At 39.8% G+C, this 25,525-nt stretch overlaps 1 protein-coding gene across 2 annotated transcripts in view; it reads right to left on the bottom strand.

Annotated features, from left to right (window-relative positions):
- The window catches only part of CA10 (carbonic anhydrase 10 (inactive)), a 400,894-nt gene that overhangs the window by 312,691 nt on the left and 62,678 nt on the right, over positions 1–25,525 (bottom strand). For both annotated transcript variants that reach the window (XM_087710338.1, XM_087710339.1), the window contains exon 3: positions 1,852–1,926. In XM_087710338.1, the coding sequence (XP_087566464.1) occupies positions 1,852–1,926 (75 nt within the window). The remainder of the gene's footprint in view (positions 1–1,851; positions 1,927–25,525) is intronic.

The raw sequence follows: 25,525 nt of genomic DNA, 5'->3' as shown, positions 1-25,525 counted from the left end.
CTGACCCTAAAATTGAAAGCACAAAAAGAAGCTGCATGAATGAGGGAATGAAACAGTTACTCTCCCTCTGAAATTGTCTATATAGTGCTGTGTATGTATAGTTTGTTAAACTAAGGCCACTGAATATATTAAATATAATTGTAAATGCAAATCTGTATGTACTTGTAACTAAAATTCCTGTCCCTTTACCCCAACTTCTGACAAGAAATTAAACATTCAGAGTATGGCAAAGTAGTCTATTGCACATTTCCCAGTGAGGGAAATTGAACTATGGAAAAGAAAACAAAATAAGTTTCGTAAATCTCCTACTATGTATGGAACAAACATTAAAGTTTGTATTTAAATAGAAGCTCTCAAACATTATTGTTGGGGTCAATATGCTGACTCTGTAAACCGCTTAGAGAGGCTGTAAAGCACTTCGAAGCAGTACATAAGTCTAGGTGCTATTATAATTCCAAAAAGACTTGCAATGCTAGGCCAATTCATACAACTATGGAGGAGATCAAGCAACAACTGCATATTATGTAGAGTCTTCCAAAGTGCACATATTCCAGCATAGAATTAGAGAAAATCTGTTAAGTAGAGACAGGGACTGAAGGCCATCCATCATCCATAATGGCTATACTCTTATTTTCCCACATAATTCCAGCTGCCAAAGCAGCAGCATTTATATTGGCAGCCTATTTTAAGCGATGTTTCCCAGCTGGTCTCTCAAGGAAGTGGATAATGTTCTTGGATCACTTGGAGTACAACCTGACTTCCCCCCCCTCTCTCTCCCCTCCCTCCCTCCCTCTCTCTCTCCCCCTCCCTCCCTCTTTCTCTCCCTCCCTCCCTCTCTCTCTCCCCGTCTCTCTCCAAAAGGGTTTCCAAATGGGTTTTTTTAAGGCCTGCAGGACACATCTGGCCCTCTGACTGTCCATCGGAGGGTAGCAGTGATGGCAGCAGGGAGCAGAGGCAGCAGGGAATGTGGCAGCCTACCAAAACTGGCCCAGTTTTCATGTCCAGCCTTGCCCCCTGTCAATATTTTCTGAAATTAACCTCTCTCTGCAATAGATGAGAGATAGGGAGCTATCTGAAGAGTTGACCAATTCCAACAAATACAGAAAATACCCAAACCATGGAATGCATTCAAAGTCTTATGTACAATGTAATAATTTTGTGGGATCCCTATTTACATGGAGTCGCCAAGTTTTCTGACAAAACCAGGTTTAAAAATATTTCAAGAAGGTCAATGGGGTTTGGGGCCTATATCACCTTGATGATGGTGGTGGTGGCAAAGGAGTAATTATAAGCCTGAGTTAACAGGAGGAAAGTAAAACACTTCAAACTTTTGACTAATCAGAATAGTTTAAGTACAGAAAAACAAGAACCAGCTCTGCCTCACAGCGATCAAGTATGTTTCCAATATTTTTCCTTTAATTAGGATCACTCCTTTCTATCTCCTTGGTTATACCTTTCTGAGAATCCCCAGAAGATTTAAAAACAATTTTATAGAAATAAAGAGTTCCACAGATTTCAATGTTAGTTGAATATAGGAAATGACAGCCAAAAGCAGGGGCAGATTCTTTTTTCTCTCCAACTTAAGAAACACAATTTGAAAATCAATAAAGTTTTAAAAAACCACAAGATTTTCTATACATGTAACTACTGTATGATGCTTCATTTAAATTAAGAGATATAGAATCAATCCAATTATTGAGTTATGTTCTTATTTTTGTTACAGTGCACAGCTGTATGTATCTAAATTTCTGAAATAGCTGAACATAAAAGCCAACACTACATGTTATGATGTACATCAGAATAAAATAGCAACAATTCACATAATGATTGAATAATGAATATAGCAATTACCTGGAACAAAGCTTCCCTGGACCACCTCCTTATAAGCCCACCAGCCTTCATGGATTTTTGGTGAATTCTGCTGAGCTAAAGAAAGAAAAACAGACCAGTAAACAATAGAGCAACAATATTTTCTATTTTCATGATACAACAGCTTTTAGTCTTTCATATAACATTGTCTACAACACCCCGCAAAATAGGTCACAAAGTTTTGTATATGGTAGCTTCTAGAAGAGTTGATGGAGGCCATGCTCTAATTCTTAAATTGGATAGCAAGTCTTGCTTGTATCAATGAGGCTTATGTACAAAGAGAATCTCAAAAGTAGTCTTCAAGGACCTATTTTCCTTTGATTTAACAGCTCTCAATAGACTACTGAAAGCTATTACCAAAGCGAAACAAGATACAAATTCATGATGTATTGACAAAAGCAAATGCTAAACTTCCCAACACTAACATGCAGAGAAACCAAGAGTGGGAGATAATAAATTAATCAATGGAAATGGTACCCTAAATTTTGGTTTTTAATCAATAAATAATGAGAACGTACAATAAAACATTAGATGTTCATTTTGAAGAACGTAAACTTCTGAATCTAAACCAAGCATTTAGCAAAATTGGATAGATTTAAATTCTGACTTTATCTTTAAAAAAAACTGCAATTTTGTATTAGAAGGAATGTTCTATTTCTTAAATCAATATTATTGACTTGTATATGATTCAAAATTTCAACACCCCCAAAACCCTGAGATTATTGCAACCTATATATATATATATGGATTTCAAGCTATTTAGCTCTCATCAGCTAGCCATATCCTTACTGGGATTAGAACCTGTGCTGTATTACATATTAAGCAGTTGTGTTAACCACTAAGCCACAAGGTTCTCCTCCTTTATCAGCTGAATATATATATAATATATATTGATGCTTTGTTAACACAGAACTTTGGGTTGGTTTAAGAAATGGGGAAAAAACAAAATAAATAAACAAAATAAATACTGCACTGGCTCTTGAACTTTGCTCTTCAGCTGTAAATGCTGATATCATGAGCAGAATGTGGCAAAATAATCATAGTGGAACGAATGTTTCCATTTTGTTATTGTAATGTTAATGAATGTTTTTCATGCAGTTAAATACCATCAATCTTCTCCTATAGCCAGTACAGGTAGTTTTTGATTTACAACCATTCAAAGTTATACTGGCACTGAAAAAAGTGATTTACAGCCAGTCCTCACACTTACGACAGTTGCAGCATCCCCACAGTCATATGATCAAATCCAGATGCTTGGCGATTGACATGCATTTATGACAGTTGCAACATCCTGGGATCATGTGATTGCCATTTGTGACCTTTCCAACTGGCTTCCAACAAGCAAAGTCAATGGGGGAAGATGGATTTGCTTAACAATTGTATTAACAACCGCTTAACAATCATGGCAACAAAAATAATAATAATTGAAAATTAAACACTTAGCGACCACTCTGCTTAGAAACACGTTCCAACTGTGGTTGTTAAGTCAAGGGCTAAATATAATGTCATGTAATCCATCACATGGGCCAAGGTTTTCCATCTTCTTTCTTAAACCTTCCTGAAAACACATATACATAGAAGCAAACCAAAGTATAAAATAAGTAAAACTTTTATTCTGCAATAGATGTAACTTTTGAGAGGGAACATCTAAAACATCTAAAACATTTTACCTTTCTCTTTTATATAACACAAAGGTCATTTAGTGAACAAAATACCTGCTTGCGTGGTGTGTTTTTTTTGCTGAACAAGAGAAGTAATATTATCGAGTTTTGTGCTAAATGATGCATGACATTGAACTCTATTAGAAAAAAGGTAATGCTGTCAGTGCCATTATACTTATAAAATCCTTATGAGGTCAACAGGCATCAAGTTGACTGTAGAAAGAAAAACCCAAACAGACAGTAAATAGGTAGAAAAACATTACCTACTGAATCCTAAATCACACTATCCTGGCAATATGAGATACACATGAATTTACCAAAAGGTGTACTTATATTCTGTAGTAAAGTCAGATGGGTCGGGGCCAGTGGTGGGTTCTTACCAGTTCAGATTAGTTCGGCCGAACTGTTAGTGGTTTGGCAGCCTGGATCACTGGAACCAGCAGCGACCCAGGCCTGCCACGCCCTCAAACCCATTCTCTGGGCGGGACCATAGGCAGCACCATCTTGTTTTTTGCTTCTGTGCATGTGCAGAGCAATTTATATTGCACTGCACATGTACACACAGCACACATGCATGTGCAGCGTGCAGGGCACGCCCACAAGCGAACCAGCAGTAGTGACTGCTGAAACTCACCCCTGGTTGGGGCACATGCTCTGAATTAGTGTGGCAGTGATCTGAAAGCCACTTAAAATATGATGGAGGAAGAATAAAAAGTAGTGCCAGACTATGGCAGGAAAACTGGAGCGCAGGGTATCTGTGTGTGGTATTCAAAAGCAAATGAGAAAGCAGATCCCAGGGTACATCATTGTCTTTAAGAAAACTGCACATGAAAAGCATGACTGATACAAATTTGCACTGCACCATGTTTTAAAATGAGTTCTCATACACCAAGCAGGATTTGACAACATTTCATTTTTCAGACAGACAATGAAGGGGTTGGAGTACCATGGGAGACAAAGGGTCTCTTCCACCATACACACACTCTTGTCATATGAATAGTGCTTGCAAATTGTGCCAAGAAGGTACCCTAATCCACAAGCTGGATTAGCAACTGACATCTCAAAAACAAAGGGCAGTGAAATTAAAATGAAGCTGCCATACAAAATGTGTCTTGTTCGGCATCCAATGTGGCCCACACAGCACAGCAGGGCTGTGCTCTTTAATCTCTTGCCCATCTGACAACATGGCACAATGCCTGCCTGCATTCCAAGGAAGTCTGACCTTACAATTGGGCTGCTGATGCCAATTGCCAAGAAGGGCTTTAAAAATAGACAGCTCAAATTGTACTGCCCATATCATAATTCCCTTTCATGCCAGCAAAAAATGCAGCTATGACCAAATTGTACACAGGCATCACATTTGAATAAGCAAAGCAAGCACGTCCTCCTGCATTATACAAATAGCAATTCAAGTATAACTGCTTGGAGAAATATATCCATCCCACAGGGTTGCATCAAACTGATGACTCCATTGTAGAATGAAGTCTTTAATGAGCTCTGCCACACACTTTAATGATTTCCCCACTTTGTCCTCACCATCCACGAACCGCAAACACATTTAGTATCCAGCTGAGCTCACAGAGAAAAGCTTTAGCCAGACTCTGCTAAACCCCGGTTAAACACTAGCTGAACCTATCAACTAACCAGCATGATTTCTCTGCCCCAAATTCATCAGTCACTGAATTTGCCTCTCCTTTTTCCAAAACTTGCAAAACTTCAGGAAGAAAAAAACAAACAAAACCTCAATACATTCAATTCGTGTTGGTGTTATTTTAGTAATGTGACACAGTGTTCCACAAATTCCCAAAAGCCTGCAAAGCTACATTTGAGGGCTATCTCAGGTAACAGTTTGTCCAGGAAGAAATGAAGGGCAGCAAATCTAAACAGCATGCAAATTTCACCTATAGCAGGAGATAGAAATGGAAGAACATTGATTTTCCATGTGAGTTGAGGAAGCAAGTAATAAGATTCTGCATAAGATTACTACTGATCTATAATCAACATGATCTTATACCGCAGCAGAATAAAGTAAAATCATTTTGGAATAGGACTCAATAGGACTACATGCAGATCATTTGCTTGTTTAAATTTTTATTCTACCTATCTCCCTTATAAGGTGACTCTGGGTGGCTTATAAACATTATTTTATAAGGTTATAAATTTCAGCTCTAATGGCAGGAATTCTCAAGCTATACAGCAGTGATGAGTTTACAGAGAAGCAGAAGATCATCCTAATGCAACATCCGGAGAGTTTTTGCAAGCCTTTTGCAATGGTATGTTTGTGAAAAGGTACAGTGGAACCTTGGGCACTAACACTTCTGACCATGACCAAATCAGGTGCCAACCAAAAAATCTGCTAAGTGTTTCACTCTGTTCATGAACACATCCTTGGCTGGCGATTTTCCCCTCTGCAGCGATTTCCCCTTCCACACCTTTTTTTTTTTTTTTTTTTTTTTGTGCACACATACACAGTCAGTCTTGCTTCCAGTCATGACCAAAACTGGTACTGACCAAAGTCCTGGAATGGATTACGGTCGTGACGGGAGGTTCACTGTACTGATTTTATAGTTGATATGCCTGAATCTACATATTTTTTTCACCAATACATATCAATCAGTTTCAGCTACTCCATTCCTAATATTCTCCATTTTCAGCATTATCATTGTGAAAAATGGAAAGAAACGTGCCTTATTCTAATTCCAGTACAGGTAGTCCTTGACTTACAACAGTTCATTTAGTGACTGTTTAAAATTACAGTGGCACTGAAAAGTGACTTATAACCATTTTTCACAGTTATGACCTTTGCAGCATCCTCATGATCATGTGATCAAAATTCTGATACCTGACAGATTTATTTATGTTCTGATTTATGACCATTGCTGTGTCCCAAGGTCATGTGATCACCTTTTGCAACCTTCTGACAAGCAAATCAAGAGAAAGCCAGATTCACTTAACAACCAGGTTACTAACTAATCAATTGCAGTGTTTTATTTAACAACTGAAGCAAGAAAGGTTGTAAAATGGGGCAAAACTAACTTTAAAAATGTCTCACTTAACAACAGAAAATTTGGGCTCAATTGTAGTCATAAGTCAAGGACTATCTGTGTTTGTGTTCTAGAAAATTCTTACCATTATATTTATAACAATGTCTTTTAAAGAAATTAACAGTACATAATTTATTACAAATTACAAAATTGGTTGTCTGTAGAAAAATTCCATTGAAGAAAATACAAGGAAACTGTTAATATCTAGATTCTAGACTATACATATTGTGCGGCATTTCACTGCCCATTATACTGTATATTAAGAAAGCATACAGGTAAACAAAGACAACCTTGTAAATGCTGCTGATGAAATATTGTTTCTAGCATGATACTTTAATCAGGAGGGGGGGGGGGAATATGAATACTGACTTGTTCCTGGTACCATATCAATTTATTTATTAATTTTGTGTGTCTTATACTTTTACACTATTTTTTGAGATTGAAGTAGGTCCCTTCCCCCACATTGACCTCTCAAATCAACCCTTCCAGCACCTGCCTTCACAAAGTCATCTAAGAATAGTAAAAGAGATGCCCATTGTCTTGATGAATCAGGAAGACTTGCACAACCCAGTATTTTCTTTGGATAGAAAGGGAAGAAATAAAAACAGCAATAATGAAAAAAGAAATGTGGGAGAGCATATATGATAAATTGCAGAAAAACTGCAAGAGACAGGATGGGGAGGAGAAAGAACTGGTACAATGCAGGCTTTAATTTGAAGAAACCATAAAGAGAGATACTCATTAGAGATGAAAGCACTGCTTGAAAGGACAACGGTATGGCCTAGGCCCATGATGGTGAACCTATGGCACACGTGCCACAGGTGGCACATGGAGCCATTTGTTAGAGCATGCAAGGCATTCCCCTGTCGACTTCGGCCTTCTTTTCAGGCCGTTTTCCGCCTTCCTCAGGCTCCAGAGGCTTTCTAGAAGCCGAGAGAGAGCAAAAACAACCCCCACGGAGGCCCCCTGAAGGCTTCAGAAGCCTCCCTGAAGGCTGTTTTTTTCCCTCCCCAGGCTCATAGAAAGCCTCTGGAGCCTGGGGAGGGTGAAAAAAACCACACCAAAAGTGGGGGGAGGGGCGCTGGTCACGTACGCATGCACACTAGGTTTCTCACATAGAATTATGGGTGTGGCACGCACGACCCCCCCTGTGCTCCCCCTGCTTTTGGCATGGGAGCCAAAAAAGGTTAGCCATCACTGGCCTAAGCAGACTGAAAGCCTTAGTATTAATTGCAGTTTATTACCTGAAGCAAATGATTCCTTGCAGCATCTGACTTATGACCATACACACCCAACAGACGCCATCACCTTCCTGAGCTTGAAACTCAAAGCAGAAGCTGTCAGCAATCCTGTAAGACTGGAGAGCAGGCCAGCCAAGGGGTATGAGACAGGTTGTGATCTCGGCAGTTGTTGAGGAGAGCAAAATAGTGGAAAAACTGGGGGAAGGCAGATAAGATACTGGTGGTGATCGCAGAGGTGGCTGCTAAGAGGCAGGGGAGGAAAGCAAACACATTGGGAGTTCTGGGAATAGGGATATCACATATCGGAACAGGGAAAGCTGGAAATTGGTCTACTGAATAGGAGGACAAATGGGCAAGGGGAAGGAGGATACTTTAACTATTTACTATTGCATTTTTCGGAGTATAAGATGCAAAAAAGGCTGAAAATCTGGGTGTCTTATACATTGAATACCGAATTTGTTTGTCTCCAGAAACCCCGCCCCTTCACCAAAATTGCCGTGCAGAGCCTTTAGGAGGCTTATAGAGTGCTCCTGGGGGCTGGGGAGATCAGAAATGAGCAAAAAGCAGCCCGTGTTTTGCTCAATTGTGCCCCCCAACCCCCAGGAGCACTCTATAAGTCACCTAAAGGCTATGCATGCCCTTTTTTGGGAAAAAAAAAACAGGCCTGTTTTCGTGAAAAATGGGCTGTTTTTGGGAGGTCTGCAAAGTGCAAAAACTTTTTTTAAAAAAATTTGCTTCTTCAAAACATTGGTGCATCTTATACTTTGAAAAATATAACTTTCTTGGCATTTGAGACAAAAATTACATCCCATGATTGCAAAATAATGTATGTCAGCCTTCATATATATAAAATTACTTTTCCCAGCTTCAGAAAAACTGACTTTTCAATCACAATATTTTCCCAACAAATCTTGATTTTTCAAAAGACCTTCTGGCAATAATATAGAATTGCCAATGACACACTTTCTAAATTTCACCATGGAAACATACAATGAGTCATGTGATCTGCAGATTACAGTGATCACAGATTTAAGGGGCTGGATTGAAGCTGATTGCTGGAATCAGGAAATAAATTAAATGACATAAAGCTAAGCTGTCGACTCTTGTCTAGAGATGAAGGGGGGGGGGGGGGGGAAGCATACAATTTACCAGGCTGCAATACACAGAAGTTTGAACTATTACTGTTGTGAAAACAGTAAAAAAAACAACGCACAAACTAAACATTCAAAGAGCCAGATGATACTTGATTTTAAGGCTATGTTAGCTGGAAAGACGTCATGAGGGGGTGGGGAAGCAGGACAGATCCTCTTTTTGCTGGATATCTGGTAACCCTATTCAGGAACGAAACGGACAACTGGAATATACTCTGCTAGGACCTCTATGGGTAAAGGAAGAGGCAAGGTAGTGGGATATAAGGGGCATTGGGCTGGTAGATTGCCAATGAGCATCTCTGAAGGGAAAGAGGGAAAAGAATCAATCAATTAATTTTTATTACGGTCACAGACCAGGAAAGAGGGAAAAGAAGGTGCTAGAAGAAGTGGCAGACCAGCCATAAAAAACTTCCTATGCTGGGAAGGTATGAAAGGAGCTAGAATAGAACAGTGACATGGATCAACATTATATCTTCATCCCTCCAGGTTTTGTTTGTTCTGAAACCTTGAACTACTAAAGCAATCTGTTTGGTAAACTCGCAAGATTCATTTTTCTCGCCATGTATATATATATACATTCAAGCTAGACTGTGTTGTTTTTCTGTCTCATATAATATACTAGCCGATAACCTGATGTTGCCAGCGTATTTATTTATAGGGGGAAATTGTCAGGACCGAAGGTAATTTCTAATGTTGGATTTTCCCCCTTACCAGAGGGAGCCCCCTTGTGGAGTACTGTGAAGCCTGAAAGAGCAACTTCTCCCTGAGCCCTGATTTTGGCAACAATTAAATTAGTTAAAATGTTTTCCCTGTGATCCCAGAAGTGTAATTTCTAATGTTGGATTTTCCCCCTTATCAGAGGTGGCACCCTTGTGGAGTACTGTGAAGCTGTTACCCCAGCAACTTCACTGTGCTGTACAGTAGAAGCCATGTTAAGGCAGTAGAGCAGAAGCCATTTTAAGGCACAACAGGATGTATCTTAACAGAACACACAACCCGAGGGGTGTTAGGGGTGTCTTACCCCCGCAGTATTTGTTTCCAGAAGGTAAGTCATTGTGTATCAGGTTTGGTTGAAATTGATTGAGGCGTTCCAGAGTTCTGCTGGAACGGGAGGGGAGGGGCTGCCGCCGTCGGGAGCTAAGTAAAGCTCCTGCCAGGACTCTGGTTCGTATATCTTATAAGATCTATAGATATCTCCCCTTTCTGGCAGAAAGGGGCAGGGAGAAGGTCAGTCGTTAGGATCTCTTTGTAATTCATAGCTTTTTTTTTGCTGTGAATGGAGAAGAGGTTCAACATTAGCTGAGCCTTTACTCCGGCCAGTTTTCCGCGCTGCTTTTTTTTTGCAGCCTAGGCAGATTGCCTCCCCCCCAGGACAAAACTAAGCTATTTAAAAGCCAATTCGGGCGGGGAACATTCCCGAGGAACTTTCTCTATTACTATTTAAAATACCAGCTTCAATCTCCCAAAAGGCTCCCTTTCTTCTTTTTTTAACTGCGTCACAAGATGGCGATCTCGTAGCTTTTGTACTTGATCTGACGCAGCTAGCTGACCCTACCCTCCTGAAGGCTTCTCCGTACTAATTGCTAAAAGATTATCTGAGGGGAGCACAGACTTTGATTTTTGGCTCGCTGGATTGCTTGTCTTTTATTTTTATTCTGGAATGGCTCCCAAACTTAAACAGAAGCGCCTCCTTAATAATATATCTCCAAAAACTGCCAGGAAGTCGCTACCCTCGCCTCCTACACCCTCCACGGGAGATTTGCTAACACAAGAATTCCTTCTTAAAACGCTTAATGATTTCAGACAGGAGATTAATCAACTGATTTCGGATTTATCTGATGAATTTGATGCTAAAATTGCTCAGGCAAAGCAGGATATAATCGGAGTAATGACAGTAATGACAGATTATATTGCTGAAACGGAGGACAAATTGGAACTTTTGGAAGAAAGTAACCTTAATCTGATATCAAAAATTCAAACGTTAGAACAGGAAATTGAATCTGCACAAAAAGAACTTGTCAAATTAAATTATAACAAGTCTGCCTTTGCTATACGTGTTAGAGGGCTGCGTGAAAACCAACAGGAGAATCTGAAACAGACATTCTTTGAGGCTTTCAGCCGCTTGGTGGGAAGTCCGGGACTTAACTTTGATTGGCAGATTCAAAGAATTTACCGCCAGAATTCCTGGGTAGCAAAACAGCGACAGCTTCCGAGGGACATAATAATATACTTTACTACAAGGGAATCTAGAAATGAGATAACACAGAGGCTCTACGGAAAGAGGTTGAGAATTGACGGGGACGACTTGATTGTTTTTAAGGAGATACCATTTCAAATGTTAAGAACAAGGAGACAGTATGCTTTCTTAACCGAAGAACTCAGAAACTCTCAGATTTCATATAGATGGGAAGTCCCAGCTGGTATTACAGTTACATTTGGCGACCAAAAACACCGCATTAACTCTGTCTGTGAAGCCCGAAAATTTTACTACGAGACCCTGAAGGCGGGACTTCCTGATTCATCCGGATCTGGGGAGAGACAGGGAGAAGGAGAAGACAAACAGCGAGACACGTGGCTACAAGGTGGAGCGTGTTGCTTTTCTCTTCCGGAAGGGCAGAAGACTAAAGAATAAAGACTAGCGATGTTTTTAAAGCTTTATGATTTCCGTCTGGGATAAAATGGAGAAGTGGCATATCGATGATGAGACATGGAGACTGAAAGAAGCGTTGCTGATTGGGGACATATATTGTACAGAAATTTTGTTTGAACTCTAACTTTAATTGTGCATGAACTATTCTTTTAGGTGAAGAGAGCGGAAATTGTGATCTTTTTGAGTTGCGGTTTGGGACAAACGGAGTTGGGAGGTGCGTGGGAGAGGGAAGGGCAGCGAAAGTTTAATTAGATTACATGGGGCTAGAACGTAAGCTGATGTTTGTTTGAGTTGCTATATCAATATAAGGTTAAGAAAGTTTGGTCGGAGAATCTTCAGGAAAGTGGAGTAAATATGGGAGGAGCAACGAATATGGATAAAATACTTATGTGGATATGGATAAAGGCAGGGTGGAAGGTAAAAAATTTATATGTGGAGGTGGGTAAGGATAGAAAGGGAGGTGTTGGAAATGAAAAATGAAAGAAGTATTTGAGTTAATGGTGTTATAGAAAGGTTTGGATACTTGGATAAAAAAGGAGATAAATTAAAGGTTTGAATAGATAGACAAAGCAAGGAGATTTTTAGTTGGGGAATTCTAATTGATCAACTTACCTGGCTCAAATATAGTTTGAAACCCTGCAAGTAGTAAAATAATCGAAATTTGGAATGAGTCACATTGATTAAGATTTATAGATAATGGGAAGCTGTGGTAATGTAGTGGGCTTATGACCCTTTTTGTTTCTTTCTCCTTTTTGTGTGTGAGTGTGGGTGTTTTTTTTTTTATTTCTTATTTTCTACTATTTTTCCTTTTTCTTTTTGGCTATACTTTTATCTTACTTTTTTTAAATTTTAAAGTTAGTTGGCCTTATTATACTTAAATGCTTGTTAAAGAATTATGCCGGGCATGGGACCTGCGAAGCCGTAAGGGGGTTAGGGAGGGGGGATTATAGGGGGGAGGGGGGAGGGTGGAATTACAGTTTCAATCCTTAGAACAATAAGAATTCACTTGTGTACTGCCGTTTTTTTTTTTCTTTTTCTTTTTTTCTTTTTCTACTTTTATTGTAAAAAACAAATTGAATTGTATGGATACACCAAAGTGGGGAGAAGAGGGGAAGAGAAGGGAGAAGTAAAGAGGGAGTGAGAGGGAATGTAAGGAGGGTAAATGGAGGGAGGGGGAGATGTCTGAGGGGGAAGGGAAGTAGAAGAGGGGAATGTTGGAGGGGTGAAAGGAAAGTTGGAGGGGGAGAAGAGAGGGTGTATGGGGGAATGAAGTGTTATGTTGGGGGTTTTTTTTTTTTTCCTTTTTTCTTTGCACAGTATATAAGTGATTGTACAAAATGAAAATGAAAATGAAAATGAAATAAAATATTTAAGTCAGAGTTCTGCTGGAACACACACATACACACATATATATGTGCATAATTTTGTATTTACTTATTTATTTTGTCATGTTTAGTTAGTGTATATTGGAGGTGGTGACCCTTTTACAGCTGTATGCAATGAAATTTCATTTTAATGTATGCCGATTAGTGTACATTCAAAGTGATGATAAAGTTATTCTAAATCTAAATCTAATCCAGATTTTATTTCTGAAGTGTGACTAATTGAAAAGAGTTTGTGTGAGGAATAGCAGAGCAAATGTCCAAATGAAGTCAGAGATGAGGACACAAACTTGTAGTTTTATATAAATACATTTTACATCTAGATAGATGATAGATAGATAGATAGATAGATAGATGATAGATAGATAGATAGATGATAGATAGATAGATAGATAGATAGATAGATAGATAGATAGATAGATAGATAGATAGATAGATAGATAGATAGATAGATAGATAGATGCACTAAACAAGATAGCCAGGCTAACAGGACTATCATGAGGTAAATCACAGAGCTCCCAGGGCTCACAGGAGAAAAAGGCAGGGCGAAAGGGGAAACTCCCCCTCCACACCCACAGCAACAATCACAATGCAGGTGCCTTACACAGGAGCCAGCATTCTCCAACAATCAACCACAACTGGCTCACGGGACAATCCCCTTGCTCCAGCTATTAAATTTAAATATCTTAAAAATTTAGCAGAACCTATGGAATGTGATGTTTTCTTCTAGATTTCAAAGAAATCTACATGAAAAAGTAGGTGCACTCCTAGTAATGGGAACTATTAATGGACTGCTAAAACTCCAAAACCTCTCTTCTAACTATTTTTCAACATGGCAATAGCTTATCTAAATTCCCTGTCTAAGAAAAGATCGACCCGCAAGTCACAGGCCTCAGAATTTCCTGCACTCTATGGCAACCATGGTCATGTCGCAACTAGTTATCTGGTTACCTGAAGGCAATAAGGGACACGATAGATTTTATATTTTTGGAAGGCATGAGCGAAGGAAGTCTGCGTGACTTTGCTATCATTCCTTAGTCAGTTTTCTAAACAGAAAGAATGAAAAATAAATGGCTCCAAAAATGCTGAAATGGTCCAAAAAAAACAAAAAAAAATCCCAATCGCCCAAACACTTGGTTGATGGAAAACCACAGCTTTCACTGCCTACTTATGCCTAGAGTACCAGTTGTAACCCTTCCTCAGCCAGTCATATTTGGTAAGAGTTGTAGTACAGTAGATCCCATTGATGACTGCAGTATAGTGTATGAGTGGCTATCTTTGAAAAGTACCTAGAAGTTAGATTTGGTGCAAAATGAAGCAGTTCAGCTGCTAACCCTTGCAAGGAGCAGGTAGTATGATACTGAAACTGAAAGATCTATATTGGTTGCCAATTGCTTATCCAGAAAAATTTAAAAAGTTACTACCAGTAACAATGTAAAGAGTTACTATTGCTTACTATCACCGCCTCGATTTAGGAAGTGAGTACCTGAGGAAATACTGCTCCAATTTTGAGGGTCTAACTGTTAAGATTTGTAAGAGGAGTTATTTTGAAGAAACTCCTGTTGCCAGAGGCTTGTTTTCATTTTATTTCCCTCAGTTATATAACACACTTCCTTAACAGTTGCATTTGGCCCCAACTCTATGGGTTTTAAAAAAAAAAACAGTAAAGATTTCTTTTTTCAGAAACCTTTTAAATACCTATTAACTTTAGTATTAATTTTAATCTTTTCCTAGATTTAGCATGATTCTAAATTTTGTAGGCTGCTTGAAAAATCTGGTAGAGTAGAAAAGTGAAATATATTTAATCAAGAAACAATGAATATTGTATAATCCTACAATACTTTTATAAAATTTCACCTATATGTTCCAACATTTTCTGGAACTTTCTATTAACTTATTACATCAGCATGAGGCAGCAATATACTGCAACTGCCAAATGAGCCAATGAAACATGGCAGCGCAGTGGTTAGAATGCAATGTTGTAGACTAGCTCTCTGCTCACTGCCAGGAGTTCGATCCTGGCCATTTCAAGATTGGCTCAGCCTTCCATTCTTCCGAGATCAGTAAAATAAGGATCCAAATTGTTGGGGTAATATGCTGACTCTGTAAACCGCTAGAGAGAGCTATAAAAGCACTATGAAGTGGTGTACAAGTTGAAGTGCTATTGCTAAGTGCTATCAACAAACATGCAATATCAAGAAAATGGAAACTGATAGTTCCATTTCATATTGCAATGGTTATACCACACCTGTCATATGGAAAACTGGGTATGTTTAGTCTAAAAAAGAGCTGGATAAGGGAAGACATTATAGCAAAATTTCCATTCTTGAAAAGTTATTACAGCAAAAAAGATATGGATTTATTCTCTGTAGTGCCAAAGGTTAGATTTATGAGACTATTGGTCTGTGGCCAAATAAAAATTGATTGATTGATGATTGATAGATTAGGACAAGAATCAATGAAGAAATGAAGAGAACCAAACTAAGGAGGAATGAGTCATTTAGGCAGTCATTTGTCTGGGATGGGATTTGTCATTCCTGCCCTGGGCAGATCTCCACGGTCCCTTCCAATGCTGTGAGTCTACGAATGTGATATTTTAACTGAGGGATATTAATACAACAGAGATGTGAATGTCTGCACTGGTGGATAGAGAGGAAGATTTGGAAGTTTGTAATGTTATTAAGAGAGTAGCAAGATGATTTAGAGGAAGAGTGAATTTGGGAAATGAGAATGAATAAAAGAAAATTAAGGCTTCATATATCATTAACGGGATAAGAAAAAACAAATTAGGACATATCGGCTTTGGAAAAAATGAAAAATTCAGTCTTGCATATATTAAACAGAGCTATGATAAAGCATTCAAGCAGTAATATCAGAGAAACCCGTAGAGATGTGGATTTGTGTGGCTGATGTAAGGCAGAGATGTAGAGGTGTAATGAAATATAATGGAATTCTAAAAGACACTAGAAATTATGGGATTACTTAGGGACAAAAACCTAGACTAATTAATATCTAATGATACATCCTTGGGGAAAGCAGCAGCAAACTCTTCTAATGGAGACACAGAGAAAGTAATCAGACACACAAAACATGACACAAAATGAACTACGGCACCCATCCTCCATAACTGGCCCAGTCATACCTGAAGACAACCATATCAGAAATGTCTCTCAGTTTCAAAAGGGCTAATGGTATGCTACATACTTAATCCAAGGCAGGATTCACAAAAGAATCACACTGATAAATTAAAAATAATTCCAGGCCACAAAGGAATCCCCAGTGCATCAGTCAGCTTTTTGGCAATTAGTAGAGTGTCAGCAGCACTGGAGCTGGTGGCATCCATAAGGCCTGGAGATGTTAGTGTGATTTTTGGGACATCCAAAGTGCTGAACTTATTTACTTTTTTAAAAAATCCAAGAGATCATATAAAGTTGCCTAGTAGGTCCCATGTAGTGCAGGCCTGTCTATGGAAATGTCCCATTTCAGTTTAGAATCCAGTTCTCAAACGTATTTTCATTTCATTTCATTTCAATTTATTTGTATGCCACCCTTTTCCCTGAAAGGGACTCAGAGCGGCTCACAACTCAAAGGAAGGGGAAAAACAAACAAAGTTACAAAAACATAAAAACCATACACAATTAAAAAGCACAACAATCATACCATTCGAAGTGGGGCTGCGAGTCTTTAGACCCAGGCCTGACGGAACAGCCAGGTTTTAAGGGCTATGCGGAAGGCCTGGAGGGTGGTGAGGGTACGAATCTCCACAGGGAGTTTGTTCCAGAGGGTCGGAGCAGCCACAGAGAAGGCCCTCCTCCGGGTAGTCGCCAGTCGACACTGGCCGGCTGATGGAATTTGGAGGAGGCCTAGTCTGTGGGATCTTATTGGTCTAGTGGAGGTAATTGGCAGTAGGCGTTCTCTCAAGTACCCAGATCCAATACCATGAAGGGCTTTGTAGGTGACAACTAGCACCTTGAAGCGTACCCGGAGATCAACAGGCAGCCAGTGCAGCTCGCGGAGGATAGGTGTTACGTGGGTGAATCGAGGCGTACCCACGATCGCTCACGCGGCTGCATTCTGGACAAGCTGAAGTCGCCGAATACTCTTCAAGGGCAGCCCCATGTAGAGCACGTTGCAGTACTCCAGTCTAGAGGTCACAAGGGCACAAGTGACTGTTGTGAGAGCCTCCCGGTTCAGGTAGGTTAAATCAGTTCTCCTAAATGAACTACAGGTAGTTTTCAACTTATGATCAAAATTGAGCAGAACATTTCCATGTTCCAAGCAAGACAGTTGTTAAATGAGTTTTGCCCCATTTTACCACCTTTCTTGCCATATTTGTTAAGTGAATCACTGCAATTATTAAGTTGTGTTTTACAGCCTTCTCTAAGCAGTCTTACAGAGTCAGCATATTGCTCCCTACTATCTGGGTCCTCATTTTGGAAGGATGGAAGACTGAGTCAACCTTGAACCTGGTGGGATTTGAACTGCAAATTGCAGGCAGCCAGCAGTCAGCAGAAGTAGCATGCAATAGTGCACTCTAACCACTGCGCCACTGTGGCACAAAAGATGATCACATGACCCTGGGGAACTGAAACCATCATAAATGCATGCCAATTGCCCAAATTTTGATCACATGACCTTGGGGATGCTGCAATGGTCATAAGTGTGAAAAATGATCATAAATCACTTTTTAAAAGTGCTGTTGTATGTTTGAATGGTCACTAAATTAGTGGTTTGAAGTCAAGGACTACCTGTATTCAAGTATGATGTGAGGTATTGGCAAAAGTGCCTGGGCTGAATGAAAATTGGCTGGATGAACCAATGCCAGCCATTTTCTGGACTTACTTCAAAGAATTGCTATGGGGACAAAAAAGGACAATAATGTTTTGATCTTTGAGACAAGGTAGGATAACAATTTAATGCAAATATTTGTTAAACGTAAGCGAGAGAGCTAGCAGCTTCTTGGTTCATCTGACAGGATTTACCCAGGATGAAGTAACCATTGAATGCCACATGCTAAATAAATAAATATAATCACTGAATATAGTCCTCAGAGCAGAAAATGGTACTTGTATATAATCAGGGAAAGAGGTGGATTTTAATAATTTAATAATACTGGTATTATTTATTTATTTATTTATTTGCTGCCTGACTCCTAGCATCTCTGGGAAGATATTTAAAAACAAAAAACAACACAAAATCCACAAAAACAGCACAAGACTGAAAAACAATGATGGCAAAGAAAACAAAACTACTGGGAAGAGAAAGGAAGAAATACTAAGTAATCAGTCATCCTCTCTCGAAGCTTAGGGTGTAGGCCATTTGAATTTCGGGGCAGGGAGGACGGACCTCATTCTAGAGGACAGGCACTGCCACAAAGATGGCACACTTCTAGGTTCCTGATGGGTGGCATTGTTTAACCCAGGGGTATCCCACTTTAACAATTTTAAGACCTATGAGCTTCTATTCCCTGTTTAACCCATTCAAAGTTACAACAGACATCCCCCCCCTCCAAAAGTTACTTATAAACCAGTGCCAGAGTTCTGATGGTGACATCTCTTAGCAATAGCAATAGCAGTTAGACTTATATACCGCTTCATAGGGCTTTCAGCCCTCTCTAAGAGGTTTACAGAGTCAGCATATTGCCCCTAACAACAATCCGGGTCCTCATTTTACCCACCTTGGAAGGATGGAAGGCTGAGTCAACCCTGAGCTGGTGAGATTTGAACAGCAGAACTGCAGAACTGCAATCAGCTGAAGTAGCCTGCAGTGCTGCATTTAACCACTGCGTCACCTCGGCTCTTCCTTGGTCCATCCATCTTCCTTGGTCACATGACATTTCAGGCACATGGCAACTTTTATGGCTGGTTGCAGCATTCCACAGTCATGTGACTGATTTACAATATTCGTTTTGCTGATTTCCAGTCTTTTGGGCTGGTTTCTGGCTTTTTCAGTTGGTTTGGGACAAACCGTCCATACGAATGAATTGATTCACTTAATAATCACCACATTCACTTAACGACCCTAATGACTATTGCAAAAAAAGTCATAAAATCAGATCGGTCACATGTCAGTCTCAACTTATGACTGTCTTGACTTACAAAGGAAATGTGGACTCATAAATCAAGGATTACCTATAAAAGGGAATCAAAACACTGGCCTTTTATCTTTAATTTGTCATATATGGTTAAGAGAGCATAAAATTCTGATATCTTTCTAGCTTGCCCATATTTTCTTATTATTATAAGTGTGCGCATAGGTCTACCGCATGTCACATCTTTTCTTCACAAAGTATACTTCAGACATCAGATTTAGATATTTATATATTGTTAAGATCAGTGGTGGGTTTCAAAAAATTTTAGAACCTCTTCTGTACGTGTGGCCTGCTTTGTGGGAGTGGCTTGCTGGCCATGTGACTGGGTGGGAGTGGCTTGCCAGCCATGTGACCGGGTGGGCGTGACCAACTTGTAAAATGTGGTGAAACTCACTTAACAACGCTCTTGCTTAGCAACCAAAATGTTGGCTCAGAAACTATGGCATGTGAAGCACGCAAGTCTTAAAGCTGTCAGGTTACAAGACCCTTGCACCCCTAATCATTTAGAAAAAAAAGCCCCCAGGGGTATTCAAACTTGATAGCTTTAAGACTTGTGGACTTCAACTCCCAGAATTCCTCCTCCAGTCATGTTGGCTCAGGAACTCTGGCATTGAAGCCCACAAGTCTTAAAGCTGTCAAGTTACAAAACAGGCAGTCAGATGGAAGCAGCTAGCTAGCTTTAGCTGATCCAGAGAAACAAAATGAGTTCAGACCCAGCTAGTACTTGGAAAGGAATTTCAATTTTAAAAAAAATCACATTGCAGATAAAAAAACTCTGAAAATCATTTTCTATATTGCTGCTGATCTATAGAGACATACTCATGTAAGTGCTAAGAGTAATGCTGAATTTGAAGGAGTTTTTAATCCTTTTTTTCTCTTATATTGGGAATTTTTTTACAAAACTATACATGCTCAAAAACATATAAACACTGTTCTTTCTTTAGAAAAGCTATCTTTGGAACAAAAGAACATACCAATGGAAGAATTAGACAAAAAAATTACAGATTTATAAAACAAAAAGCTGAAATGATATTCATCCGTCTCTAGACTAAATATGGGTTTCCTTGACATGCATACAATCATTTTCACGAAACTACAGAAAGGGTGGATTTCATTCATTCTATTCTATTACTGCCACCACCATCTGGCTTCCATGGAAAATGAAATGACCATTATTTTGGAAATACAAACAACTGTGCCACATTCTAAATAGGACTCTTGAATGCTATATGTTTCTAATTATAAGCTTCTAGCAGAAAAAAAAATATTCCCAAGACAAAGTAATGTTTATGCTTTTTGTGATGCACAATTTACATCTTATCTTGATAAACAAAACTCACCACAAAGAAAAGCAAGTCTTTATCTCTTTAATAAAAACACAATGTATTATTTAGAATAAAAGCGAATCAAATATAAGAAAAGAAGCAGGGGATAAGGAAATATAAGATTCATCTGCCTTCAGAAACTGTGATTCATCTGGTTATTTCCTCTGAGATTCTAAAGTGGTGCCATACATCACAACAATATAATTAGTTTTGCTCCCTTAAAAATGTCTTCGTAGGAAAAAAGGATTGTTTTGTTAGACAATACTTTTCAGATTTTCTTAAAAGCTCAGCAACAGTCAACTCTCAATAGCCAGGTACTCTTCGACTTATGACCACAACTAGAACCACAATTTCTATCACTGAGCAATGCAGTTGTAAAACACAATACCACTGCAATATGACTGCAATACTTAGCAATGACAGTCCTGGTAGTCCCGGTTGCCGTCATAACTCTAATGCAAGTCTCATTAAAAGGGTAGTAAAAGGAGTCCCATGGAAGGTGTGAAAAGTGCAAGAAGCTTGGGGAGGCCTGGCACCAGCTGTGCGTGTGCGGTGTGACTATTCTGACCTAGGCTTCCTGGGACAGTAAAAAGCACACATTTAGTCCCAAAACCCTCTTTTTATTTCAACAGCTGTGAATTATGTTCATTCACAGCCCATAATGAGTCCCAAATAGTTTGTAAAGAGTCCAACAGAAGTCTGCCAAAGTCTTTCAGGATAATGCTGATAAGCACCCACCATTATCTCCCTTGAAATGCTGCCAAAGACCTAATTGGCAATTAGCTTTGCAAGAGCACAGAGTCAAAATGGAGCTTCAGACTTTAAACCAACCAGAATGAACAAAGTTTCTTCCTGCAAAGGCTCACATGCCTTGGCTCCTCCTTTATGTCTTATGGGGGCCCTGGATTCCTCTCTGCCTCTGACACAGAGCGCTCATCTGAGCCTTCCTCAGACTGGCCCATGTTCCTCCCCAACCTCCTCACTGTCCGATTCTGCCACCAGTTCCACAGGCCGCCAGCAGACCACAACACAGTGTTGTAATGTGCACGAGCTCAGGGAGGCCAGGAAAAGAGTGTGCAGGGTGTGTAAGCACAGGGAGGCTGGAGAAAGAATACACTGTGGCTTAGAGGTTTCTTGGTACACTCTGCTTCTGAGATGGCAGGATGCCCCTGAGCCACTGTGTAGCAAAAATCTGCAGTTGTCCCTGAAAGCTTCCACTAACCCCAGCCTGGCTCATAAGCATGGTGCACATTTTCCATGCCTTGGAAAGTCCAAACAGCATGGCTCAAAGCTGCTCTACCCCAGAAAGCCACAGCAGTGGTGCACAAAGCCCCAAGAACTGTAAAGGACCTTCTTGACATGCAGTGGCTGCAAGAAGCCCCAAAGTTGTTGTGCAGCATGAAGTCCGGGCCGAGCTTGGCCCAGCAGTATAGTGCAAAAGGGCTTCTTGCCACCCCAAGAAGCTGCAGCTGCCTCAAGCCCAGTCCCAGATGCAGATACCTTTGCCACCTTTCATTCTTAGGTTCCTATCAGCCTATGCTCTGCCATCCCAGCTGACCTTTGCCATCTTCTTGCTCCCACCACTGATGAGGTGTGCCCGACCTAGCACTTCATAAGCAGCTGCTGGCCACAAGGCCATCTTGTTCAATAAATTCATTTATTGTTCAATAAATGGTTGTAAGTCGAGGATTGTCTGTAATACTTATTGGGAAACAGAACCGTTCAGGGGTGAAATCCAGCAAGTTCTGACAGGTTCTAGAGAACCAGTAGCAGAAATTTTGAGTAGTTCGGTGAACTGGCAAATACCACCTCTGAGTGGGGAGGGAATGGGGATTTTGCAGTATCCTTCCCCAAGAATGGAGATTTTGCAGTTTCCTTCCCCTGGAGTTGGGTGGGAATGGAGATTATGCAGTATCCTTTCCCTGTCATGCCCACCAAGCCACACCAGGCCCACCAAGCCGGGCCCACAGAACCGGTAGTAAAAAAAATGAATTTCACCACTGGAACTGTTGCATTGGGAGATGCATCTATATGCAGCAGAAAATGGCTCATGCCAGGGCTGTGACCACTTCAGACACTACAATAAAATACTTAGTAAAGTAAGCCATAATATTTCAATAATTTCATTCATACAATTTCTCACATCCCCAAACTCCCCAAAAATCTTATGAATCTCATTGAAACTATCTTACATTTATTTTTTAAGATTTAATTTGAAGGTTTGTGGATATCATCAGAGAATGTCATGGGCACCCTCTTCTAATCTCTAACTTTCATAATGGAACAGACTTTATACAGCCATATTCGCTGCTTGAAGAGTTTGTCAGATAAAAGCTACAGTAGAAACCTTCTCTCTGACTTTATTTTCTGCCCGCTGGATATTTTTTTAATATGAAAAATAATTTGATCATGTGGGCTCCATCTGTCTATATGATTCCCTCCAGAAATGTACTTTCTCCACACCAACCAAGCCCAAATCAATTAAATGCTGTAATTTCAACCAGCTATCTATGCTTTGAACATCTGATCTTTATTTTCCTAAGTGTTACATTCTAATTCTGGGGAAAGTTTAGCCAATTAGCCTACACTTGAGGCTCCATCTTGCCCTCCACAGGTGTTAGGATTTCTAACTTTAAACCAGATTATCAGTCTTGATGGGCAACAGCTGGCTCACAATTCTGAGAACTATAATGCCAACATAGTATCTGTGAGCATCAAATTAGAAAAGCTGATATAAAGTTAGAATTAAAATTAATAATTCAGTTCAGTAAAACTGATGAAACAAGTTCAATGTAATCCAGTTAAATTGAGAGGAGAATATTTAAGACATTTGGCTGCATGTGAGAAGGCACAGATCTTGTCCCCCACCTACCAGCCAGGACTTGCCATGCTAGTTTCAAAAATGAAACAGAAAATTCAAGATGTATATTGATTGAAAAAGTTTTAATAAATCACAGCTATTTCAAAAATGAAGAATACAGGGGCATAACCTCAAATTGAACAGGAGGGACATTTGAAACTAATGTTGGAAATTTAAATATGTTTGGGATTAACAGATGTCCATCCTATGAGAAAAAAAATTAAAAGCTCCTCAAAGGATAGATTCAATGAACCCCTAGGTCTTTCTGTCATCAGAAAGTTTATCTGTCAAAAGATAAACTACTATTATAAACAACATAGAGCTATATTAGAGATAGGGGGCTTCAGAAGAAAGGGGGATTTTGGAAGTCTTTTTCCAATGGAAGTAAGAGCTAGAAGGTCTGACTGAGGGAGCATTGTCTGTCTGCTGAAAGAGAGAGGTTGGATGGGAAAATTTGTGACATTATTTAATAGGAAAAGCAAGAAAAGGTAATTGGAACAAACAGAGCTCGGGTCCCCCCCCTCCTTTTCAACAAAGAGAAGGAAAGCATACAGAGATAGGGTAATTTAAGGGAAAGCAGTTGGCAATGCCTGCTGGAGAGGAGAAGGGCCCCACTGACTGAAACCAAAAAGAGGGAGAAATAGCATGGAAACAACCGCAAGGGATGTGCTCAGGGACAGCAGAAGTGGTAGAGAAATGTGCAGAGCCAATTCAAGAAGTGTTTGCATTGAGGTAGGAGTCTAATATATGTTGGCCCTTAGTATGTGTTGCACCTTTAAGGCTACCCGGCCTAGAAAGAAGAACTTTAAAGGAAAATCAAGAAAGGGACTGGAGATTTGAGTGAGTGAGTTGCTGCTAATTGCAGTGAAAATCCGAAAAGCTATTTTAACTGTTTGCATTTAAGAGGATTGAGCATTATGAGTAAAATGTTACTTTCCCAAACTAAAAGCTATCTTTATAGAAATTTCCAAGGGAAGGGGATTTATCCATCAATGCCCCCTGCTGTATATACATATTCCGGGTGACACTTCGTTACACTTTATTTAATGTAATTTGCAATGATCTAGGGAGAGATCCCATAGGAATCTCAAGGAAGCTTAGTTGTTAAATTCAAGGCTGGCATCTGCATTAAGAGGGGGGCTATATATCTGCCTAAGCATCCTACATGGAAATTCAAAGGAAATATTTTTGACTTATTTCATGAAAGTGGAGCCACTTCAGGGGTATTCTGCTCTGCGCTATATATCATTTTTCTTTTTCACACGGAAGAAAGCAAGTAAATATACAAGCAAAAAGGAGTTCATATGGAACATTCTCCTTAATGTTCTTCTCCATGTGGGAGACACCTGCCTTTTTAGTAAAGCATATGTATCTGTGGGTCCCCACCCTTTAAAAAAAAAGCTTTATGAAGCATTTCTCTTAAAATACCACCCAAAAGCCTGAATTTCACAATACCCAATAGATATTCAGAGCATATCATTTTGTTTTAAGCCCCTTCTCTTCCCTTGCAGTCTTATTTTGGAGAAGGAGGCAGCTTTTTTCATCTTTGTATCTATTTTAGGGAAGGGAGCTTCCATCATTTGGTACTGACAGCTCAGGAAGCCAACATCTAACCCTGCACAGGATGGCATGGTGTTTTTTTTTCCTTTTGTGCCAGGAAGGAAAGGCTGTAAACTGAGAACTCAATTCTGCTACCCTCAGTTCCCCCAGGGATTCAGAGGATTAGCCCTAAACAGATTCTGTACCTGTTTAAAAAGTTAAAAGTTCCCCTCGCACATATGTGCTAGTTGTTCCCAAGTCTAGGGGGTGGTGCTCATCTCCGTTTCAAAGCCAAAGAGCCAGTGCTGTCAGAAGATGTCTCTGTAGTCATGTGGTCAGCATGACTAAACGCCGAAGACACATGGAATGCTGTTACCTTCCCACCAAGGTTGGCAGAAGCTGGGACAAGTAAGGGGAGCTCACTCTGTTCGACAAGCTCAGTGTCTTAGCCAAATCTCACTTGAGCCACGCATCTCACTTGAGCCAATGCATCTCACTTGAGCCAATGCATCTCACTTGAGCCACCACATTCCTGTTTACTACAGTATATAATATGAAGCCAATTGTGCTTATCTGAACTTGGTTACAGACCTCCTTACTTTCAAGAACATTGTTCCTCCCTTCCCTATTTCCATACCATCTCTGACTTGTGAGATACTACTAGTCCATTTGTCCAGGGTCCCTCGGAGCAGGAAAGAAGTGGTTCATCCCT

The sequence above is a fragment of the Thamnophis sirtalis genome, unplaced genomic scaffold, assembly GCF_051295495.1.
Source record: "Thamnophis sirtalis isolate CommonGarterSnake01/CBP01778 unplaced genomic scaffold, rThaSir2_p1.2 scaffold_3, whole genome shotgun sequence".
In the NCBI taxonomy this organism is placed as follows: Eukaryota; Metazoa; Chordata; class Lepidosauria; order Squamata; family Natricidae; genus Thamnophis; species Thamnophis sirtalis.
Note: the sequence above shows the minus strand (reverse complement) of the source record. Positions and strands in the feature narration are given on the sequence as shown.